This window comes from Falco peregrinus, chromosome 1 (genome assembly GCF_023634155.1).
Source record: "Falco peregrinus isolate bFalPer1 chromosome 1, bFalPer1.pri, whole genome shotgun sequence".
Classification (NCBI taxonomy): Eukaryota; Metazoa; Chordata; class Aves; order Falconiformes; family Falconidae; genus Falco; species Falco peregrinus.
Window position 1 is genome coordinate 81,561,885 of NC_073721.1, and position 9,296 is coordinate 81,571,180.

Consider the following 9,296-nt stretch of genomic DNA (forward strand, 5'->3'; position numbering starts at 1 on the left):
AATGAGATGGAGGTCACAGGAAAGGTAGTCTTTAAGGTAATTGAATGCTTAGCTGGAAGAAATAAAGTTCTCTCAATCTGCTAGAAAGTTCTGAAGTGATACATGGCAGTTTCTTTAAACAAATACGTTAAGAAGAATACTATGAATTTGTCTCATCGGTATTTTGCTAGATATTTTTATCATCTGTTCTCCCTAGTGGTTTTAGTGGTTCCATTGTGAAAACCGGAGCAAGGTTTGTAAGGTGAGAACAGCTTTTACTGAACAGCCAGTATCGTTGGGAAAATGAAGTTTTGTGTTCTAGTCTCTTTGGCAAATCATTGCAGCTACAACAAAAATGTTGTTGAGGTGCTTCCCTAAATCCAAAAGCAGATGCTTCTTTAATGGCTGTATGGTACTTATAATGCCTTACTGAAGTAAAAAGGGTTAATCCATTACAACACATTAATTGCTTTCCCCTCTCTTTTTTTTATCTTTCATTTTCCTTAGGCTCTAGCAAAGAAAGCAAGAGATGGAAAACTATTACCAGAAGAGTACCAGGGAGGATCTTTTAGGTAAAACTCTCTAGCAGCACTTAATACATGCATTGTGGGTTCAGAACTGTTTTATCCTCAGCTATTCCACTGTGTGTTAATGCATTGCCTTTTAAAATCTTGCTCCATTTAGGATGAAACACTGTGTGATAATTCTGAGGGCCAAACCTAGGCTGTGTGTTCTGTATCAGGGGAAAACAATTATCTTGGTGCAGGTTTATTTCATCTCAGCCTGGTGTGAAATTGATATTTTTCATACTGAGACTGACCTGACTTTCATTTTTTGCACCTAATTTTTCGCAGTTACAGAAGAATGTTCATTTGTTGGTTTTTTGTTGGGTTTGCTTTGTTTTGTTTTTTGAATTGAGTTCTGTAGTTAGGAAAATCTGTTGTTAATATTTTAAAAAAGAAATACTTTAAAATAAGTTGTCTGGCAGAGGTATCTGAAATGTCTCTATAGGGACAAAAAAAGGTACAGCAAAGTTGTGTTGACTCATACTTTTTAACTGAAACATTAAAAACTGAGTAGATAATTTTTAAATAGTAGGATATATTTAGTAAATATTTTTTTCTATGAAATGTGCTCTGAAAAAAGAGCTAGTGAGCTCAGTGATGGGAAATAAATGGCACGTGTAGAACACTAGCATAAATGTAGTGACGCAGTTGCACAACTAATTTCTCAACTGAGTTTTTACACTCCCCAGCTTTCTAAACCTTTGAATGTACTGTATTGTATGACACAGTATCATCAAGAGTCCAAGCCTTTCCTAATATACCACTTCCTGGCTGGTGACAGACAAAAACATTCAAGGGAGAAAGGCACGATGAGGCTGTCCTGTGGCTGAGTGATATGTAGATGCCCAAATTGTATGACATGGTTATCAGCAGCCTTTTTAACTTAAATGTTGTGAAATTCAGTCTAAAAGACATTTGGCTTGGTGCAGGGACAGCCAAAGTTTGTTTGAAGGTATTGCTTTCCTTTTCTACTTTCTGCCTTTAGTGCATGCAATGCAAGGATATACTGCTGTACAGAAATGGGGCTTTTAAAAACATGCATTAGTTATAATTGCAAAAATCCCAAACCTTGAGTCTTTAAGTGTGTCTAACTGCAATCCAGTTCACATATATTATAAAGTTAATGGGTTTGGCCTTGGGAGAGAATGACATCATGTTAGTCATCAAGTATAGATTATTTCTTCTAGGGGATATATAATTTCTGACATTACTAGTAAATTTTCTCTTTCATTTAGTATCTCCAATCTGGGCATGTTTGGCATCAATGATTTTACTGCAGTCATAAACCCTCCACAGGCCTGCATCCTAGCTGTGGGCCGAGCAAGACCAGAGCTCAAGATTGTGGAAGATGAAGAAGGGAATGAGAAACTTAAGCAGCATCAACTCATGACAGTGACTCTTTCAAGTGATGGTCGGGTGGTAGATGATGAACTGGCTTCGAAGTTTCTGGAGACCTTGAAAGCCAACATAGAAAATCCAATCCGTCTTGCCTTGTGTTAAACTCAGTGGATTGCTTCTTCTTATGACAACATAGATAACTGTTACATACTTGAGGTTGTTCTTCTGTATAGAGGAGTAAATAGTTACTGTAGGATGGATAGTTAATTTATTGAATTAATGTGAAAACCTCTTAATTTTCATGCTCATAGTCTTTTGCAATGACCAGGTTTTAATACTGTAAAGCTAAAAGACTTCAGAGTTAACATACTACATTTCTTTAAACACTGAGTACTAATGGCAAATAACATTTGTGTAGAAAAGTCAGTCTGCTCTGTAAAGGAAAACTCAAGAAAACTTGATGAAGTTTAAAAAGGAATCATATAATAGTTTGGATTGAAAGGGACCTTTAAGGGTCATCTAGTCCAACTGCCTCTGCAGTGAGCAGGGCCATCTTCAATGAGATCAGGTTGCTCAGAGCCCTGTCCAGCCTGACCTTGAATGTTTCCAGGGATGGGGCATCTACCACCTCTCTGGACAACCTGTTCCAGTGTTTCACCAACCTCATCATAAAAAAAAAAAAAAATTCTTCCTTGTATCTAGTTTAAATCTACCCTCTTTTAGTTTACAACCCTTCCCCTTGTCCTGTCACTACAGGCCTTGCTAAAACGTCTGTCTCCATCCTTCTCATAATCCCCCTTTAAGTCCTGAAAGGCTTCCCTGAGGTCTCCCTCCTTTTCTCCAGGCTGAACAACTCCAACCCCCCCTGGCCTGTCCCTCATAGCAGAGGTGCTCCAGTCCCTGGATCATTTTTGTGGCCCTCTTCCAGACCCGCTCCAACTAGTTCATCTTTTTCCTGTCCTGAGGACTCCAGAGCTGGACACAGTACTCCAGGGGTGGTCTTTCCAGTGCTGAAATGGAATGCTTTATTTAAGGGCTTTGTTTTATGTATATAACTATATATCTAGCGTTTATAGTGAGGAAAGCGAGACTCATAATTGAGTAAAGTGCTGCTATGGCTCCTGGTCAGTACTGAGGTAACCAAGTAGCTCAATTATATTTCTGCAGTAGAAAGTTTGTCAATTTTCAGGAGGCTTTTTCTGGCATGTTGTTCCATCCAAGTTAGATTGAAGTAGTGTTTATAAGATTTTGACAGATATTTCAATGGCTTCCTACATAAAAGCAAAGACATTACAAACCAAAACCATTTTGGTTCAGTTTTTTTATGTCACAGATTTAACTGCTCTTTATGTTCTCCTTTACTATAAGCTGCATCAAAGAAAATAAGATGAATGTGGAGATGAATGCAAAAAAAGAAATAACAAGAAATTCTGAGGAAGACTGAAGTAGATGATAGATAAAAAATAATTTCTCAAAATACTAAGTAATTGGTGAAATCCACAGCTTCATTCATATAATTAGAACTCATTCAAACACATTTAAACTGTAGATGCATCTGCTTTTTTCAGTATTTAAAGTTAACCGCATAATTAATGCCTTGCAGAGGGATAGAGAGGAGAATAAATTTGTCTGAATAAATGCATTCTCCATAAAGAATGGAATCTAAGTGTCATTGATTTTTGGGTTTTGATGGAACCAACATCTAGTGAAAACATTTTGCGTAAAAAAAAAATTAATAATAGGTTTTCTTTGACTTAATTTGTAGACAATTACATTTTTCTAAATTCAGAAGTTGCCCCAACTCAGATATCTTCTTCAGTATCACAAAATGTAAAAAAATATTTTTTTCAGGTGCTCTGTGATACACTGTGGTTAACTTAAAACATAAGTTAATTTTGTCAGCAGTGTTGTGATGAAAAACTAGCTGTGATCTCTAAATCTCATAGAGGTTCCAGTATGAAAGGTCGTATTTTGCACACTGGATATTGCTGTTTAATGCTGTTCTTTGCATGGATAGGAGAAGGATGTAAGCAGAAAGTGTTTAATCATCAGTGTGTATTGAATTGTAACTCAGAGGCTTAAGTGCAATGGCCTGAAGTTTAAATTAACAGATTGGGCTTTTTTCTTGTATATAATTACGGAACCATGTATTGTATGTGTTTGTAATGAAATAACTGCATTTACAGGACCTGGTGAGAATATAAATTATCAGTAGAATTTTAGGAATTTGGCTTAATCTGTTTTGTGAAAGTACTTTTTTTAAAGATTTGGAGGACATGTTTGTTGAGCTGCTGCCATAATTATAAAGCTAATTACCAGACAAAATCTTTTGTTAATACTGAGTTGAGAGGTTTTTCTAAATGAGTTTGCTTCTTCAGCTTGTTCTTATATCATAAATTTCATAAACTGTTAATCTAACAGTAGGGAGAGATTCTGATTGCTAAATATCGTTTACTGTGCAATAACGGACATATCCATTCTGTATTTCCAGGAGTTTCTCACTGATAAATTATATTCAAGATTGGTGCTGAAGATTAGTTTGCAATCTTAAATGGTTAACCATGTATTTTTCTGAAGTTTTGTCAATCCCGTATTACTTAAAAGGGAAAAACCCCACCGATGTACATTATTAAGGACAATATATAAAAGAAATTGTCATTGTTTGCATAGCTAAACCTGGTCTACCCAAGAGAATTTGCAGACTAATTTAAAATCAGATATACTGTTCTTCATTTTTGTACTTGGTGCTCTAGTGTTGTTGTGTGCTCCCCAGCATTTATATATTCTACTCTTCAGCTGGCCACAGTTAAAGGTAGTGTGACTGATGTGTACAACTATAGTTTTGCATGCGTGTGTGTTCATGTAGTGCAAGTCAGTATGTTTTTTTGGTTTTGGGAGCCACTGGAAGGCACTGTTGTATGTAAGTATACAATGTTTAGCCTGGCTCATTTGTGTGGGTACTAATCCATTATACTTTCCCTGTTTGACATGGACAGGTGAAGACAATGCAACTTTTTCTCCAGGTTAAATACACCTTTTGAACTAGGCAAAACTCAGTAAGGTCAATACAAGCTTTAATTCCAATTTCTTTATACCTGCCTGCTTGTCATCACTGTCATTTCACATAAAGATGGATGTATGTGATTTGTTAGTCCTCAGCCTGTGAAAGAAACCTCTGGAGTTCAGACATGTGATAGCAGTCAGATCTCCTTAATTCAGAGTAATTGTACCATTTAGCAACACCTACCACTTCAGCAGAACTGAGACAACAAATAGTTGCCCATGTGGATTAAAATAAAACATTTAATATCTCCTTGAAGAATTCGGGGATTTGGGGATAGGGGCAATAGATAAAATGGCCCAGAAAATGAACCATTGAAATGGTTATGCTTACATTTGAAGCAAATTTTCCTTGAAGCAAAAATTTCGCGTATGAAAAATACAAATTTTCATTTTTTTATTCTTTAAAATGTTTTCTGACAACATCTTTTTTTACGTACCTAAGCAAGAAATACCATGAAGACATCTACCTTCTTAAAGAATTAAAAAACAAAACCAAAAAAACGTAAGGAGTGTGCTAACATCTGATGGAAATGTCTGCCTCTTTAGGGTATGCTTGGGGAAAATTACTTTCTTTGTATCATTTTCCTTTGCAAGAGGCATAGATAGAAAAAAAAAAAAAGGTAGCTATTTTGGACTTTGTGATTGCTGGCAAGTATTGATCTGTGTCACAGTTTAATCCCTAATTATTCTGTCAGAATATTTGACTTCTTTGGATCTTTTTTTCTGCAGTGTATTTCTTACGAAATAAAGTTTCTGTAATTAATCTTCCTACACATAATCTCTGAAAGAACTTCACTCCTGCAAAGTGTATGCGTAGTGTTATTTTCATCTATTTCTTTTGTCCACGTGTTCATCTCCATCAAACAAAATAACAGTAGGCACTCTTATTTCAACTAATTAGTTGAACTAATTAATTCAACTAAGTCCCATTGGATAAAAAATTATTTTAAAGTTGAGTAGGAAGCCATAGATATGACAAATAATCCAAGAAACAAAGTCTGAATACATGCTTTTATGTGCTCTTGTACAGAAAGTTGATATTGATCGCATTAAAGTATATGCAATTGCAGAGTGAATTAAAGGGGAACTAATTCAGAATTGTGTCATACTTGATGTGTTTTTCATATGCAATAATTTGTGCCATAAGGTGAAGGAAAATAAAGAAAAAGGTGCCATTAGGATTGATTGTGTATTAGTCTTATGGTGGTAACCTGTAGGTTTGAAACTGATCATTTTTTTATTTTTTACTTTCTTGCCTTTTCTTGTATGACTTCTCATTTTTCCAATGAGTTTTAGTCCTGGATTACGTTAGACTATAACAAATACTCTTTCCTCCCTGAAATCCACTGAAAATGTTGTGCATTGTTATAATTTGTTTGAAAGCAATGCAAATAAAGCACATAGTAAGTAATGGTTGTGCAATGGCCAGTGCCAACTGGTCAAATGGGTTGGTATCTTTCTGTCAGAGGTACTCATTGCAAGCCTCTTGGAGTTTATCCTGGCAGCTTCAGATATGGGTTAATTGGAGTATGGTTAATCTACTTGTATGTTAACCAAAACCAGGCAAGACCAGGAGCAGCCACTGGGAAATGTAAATCTATGATTTGTGCAGTAGACTTTTTTATGGAGAAGGATTTTGCTGTCCTGGGTGGACATCCAGTATCTTTCACAACCACTGCTTCTAGGGTATGAAAAGCTGTAGCACAGAATTAAAAATTTTGCATAGGAAAAGGCACAGCTGAGATGTTGCAAACACAACAGCATACTCATTTAAAAGCTTTGGTGACTGATGAGCTGAAAAGTATTCCAATGTCTTTTGACAGAAGGAAATAATGTTACAAGGAGTCCTCTTGCCAAGCAGACAGTTTTCCATAGTTACATGACAATAAAATATGTATAGGTTACTGAACTGGTAGCTCATACTATTATTTCTTTTTTTAATTCAACTGATTTTGTCTTTGGTGTTTGACTAGGTCTCTTAGGTCTCCTTTTTTGGAGATGCCCCCCTCCTTCCTAAAGTGATGAAAGTATTGTCCTAAGAATTCACGAGAATTTGCATCGTTTACTTTCTTATCAAGGAGTGTAAGTAATGTCTGTGTGTTCGAAATCCTCTTTGATCTGTTTCCAGGCCCCGTGCAGTCCGTACAGCTGTGTAAGCTCGAAAAGAATGCAGGAGATGGGTTCTCATGAGAAACAGGCTGTCTTCTGGTGTTCAATCGAATCACCCCTTTCTGTACCCACAAACTGTTCGTTGTGGTAGTTTGTTGTGTTTGGTTGGCTGGTGTCACTGCCACAATTACGGGTTTTTCAATGATGAGGTGGCCTACGTGGCACCAGGCTTGCGGACATCAGATGGGATTCACCTTTCTCGAAGAGGGAAGAGGGTCTTTGCTCACAAGCTAGTGGGGCTCTGACAGCTTTAAACGAGGCTTGAAGGAGGAGGGGAGTAATACGGGGCTTGCCCGTGAGGAGCTGTGGGATGCCATGCCAAGGTTAGAGGGTCAGGTGCTAGCCAGGGCCCTCGACCTGTTCCTCTGAGAAGCTGGACCTTCTGGGGAGCTGTCTGCACTGAACGCCCTGCTGGCATGTCCAGCGCTGGATCCAGGACTGGTGACCTCCCTGTCTCTCCCCCTGCTTCTAGCTTGCTCTCCCCCTCCTCTTTTTCTCTTAAAGCTCTTAAATAATGCAAGGTCTACCTCGGCTCCTCACACAGCTGCACAGCTTGGTTGGATACAACTGTGAGAGGGCCAATGTTCACAGAATGTTTTTTCCGTTAAAGCTGATGGTTTTGTGTGGACCTGGGGTGGTATCTCACCTTGGTGCACACTGAGGGGATTTGTGACTCAGTCACACCTCTGGTCTCATAGGTGGGACATGGCAGGGGGCCGGGGGCCTCTGCTATGAGGGACAGGCCGGGGGGGTTGGCGTTGTTCAGCCTGGAGAAAAGGAGGCTCTGGGGAGACCTCAGGGAGGCCTTTCAGGACTTAAAGGGGGATTATGAGAAGGATGGAGACAAATGTTTTAGCAAGGCCTGTAGTGACAGGACAAGGGGAAGGGTTGTAAACTAAAAGAGGGTAGATTTAAACTAGATACAAGGAAGAAATTTTTTTTTATGATGAGGGTGGTGAAACACTGGAACAGGTTGTTTCCAGGGATGGGGCATCTACCACCTCTCTGGACATTCAAGGTCAGGCTGGACAGGGCTCTGAGCAACCTGATCTCATTGAAGATGGCCCTGCTCACTGCAGAGGCAGTTGGACTAGATGACCCTTAAAGGTCCCTTTCAACCCAAACTGTTCTATGATTCTATGAAAACTACTACTCTTGAGCTATGTGTTCAGTTTGAGCTTATGCTGTTTATTGTTTGTACTGCTTCAAGTACCAGTAAATAATTTATTATTTCAACCGATGTTATGTCCCACTTTCATGTTATGGAAGGGCTGTTTTTCAGCCTCTTTTTCATGGCTGATTTGCCTTTACTGCTCTCATTCATGCTATTTTGTTCTTGAAATTAGAGAAAAATTATTTTTTCCAAGGCTTTGAAATAATATATCCTTTCACTTCTTATGAAGTACTGCAGCACAACTAATAAAATTTAACTAGCTGTCCACCCACTCTTAATACTTTTCTGACTCTTCTAGATCAGGAGAGATTCTCTTCTAGTACTATAGTGCATCACAGATCAGAAATCAATAGCTATTATTTCCTTTACTGTGAAGGCTACTAATAAGCAATGAAGCATTAGCATTTAAGAAGTGTCCTAGTACCTTTGATTTCCCGTTCCCCAATACCTGTTTGTAGACTGCTGTTTGTATTTCCTGTTTTGTTTTTTGGTGGTTTTTTAAAAAGTTACTAAATTACGTGTGGATAGTCACATAGTGCTTTGTAAGTAAGGAAGATGAACAAAATGATGGTTCGCATATATTCCTGTTTGTATGCTGCTGCTGATGGTGGTGTTTTTTCATTTTCCTTAAAGTTCCCAAGTATTAACTAAATGGTGGTCCAATAAAATTAGGTTAATGTTTTGGTAACTCTTCCTAAGTAATTTAAACATTCTGATCCTTCCCTTTTAGTCTCTGTATACTAGGTTAAGTTTTATAAGCTTCTAATTTATGAATATTTCCTTTTTTTAATTCAGCCACATGAGAGAGTTGAGTAGCAATTTCTCTGTTGTTTTAAGAGGTATGGCCAAACCCTTTGTGAATGTGTCATTTAAATTAGTGTCTTAGCAATCATTTAAAAAATATGCCAGCTAGATACTGTTCTTGCAGAAGAGGAAGTGTATCTAAGATGAGCATGATACTGATCTCGAAAACGAGGGAGATGAACATTGCTGCAGTAGCTTTAAAG

The 9,296-nt window shown here is 37.7% G+C and overlaps 1 protein-coding gene across 4 annotated transcripts in view; it reads left to right on the plus strand.

Moving 5' to 3' along the window:
- The window catches only part of PDHX (pyruvate dehydrogenase complex component X), a 51,642-nt gene extending 45,515 nt beyond the window's left edge, over positions 1 to 6,127 (plus strand). For all 4 annotated transcript variants that reach the window (XM_055819416.1, XM_027795803.2, XM_055819487.1 and 1 more), the window contains 2 exons: positions 487 to 551; positions 1,781 to 6,127. In XM_055819416.1, the coding sequence (XP_055675391.1) occupies positions 487 to 551; positions 1,781 to 2,045 (330 nt within the window). In that variant the 3' untranslated portion in view covers positions 2,046 to 6,127. The remainder of the gene's footprint in view (positions 1 to 486; positions 552 to 1,780) is intronic.
- Positions 6,128 to 9,296: the final 3,169 nt, after the last annotated feature.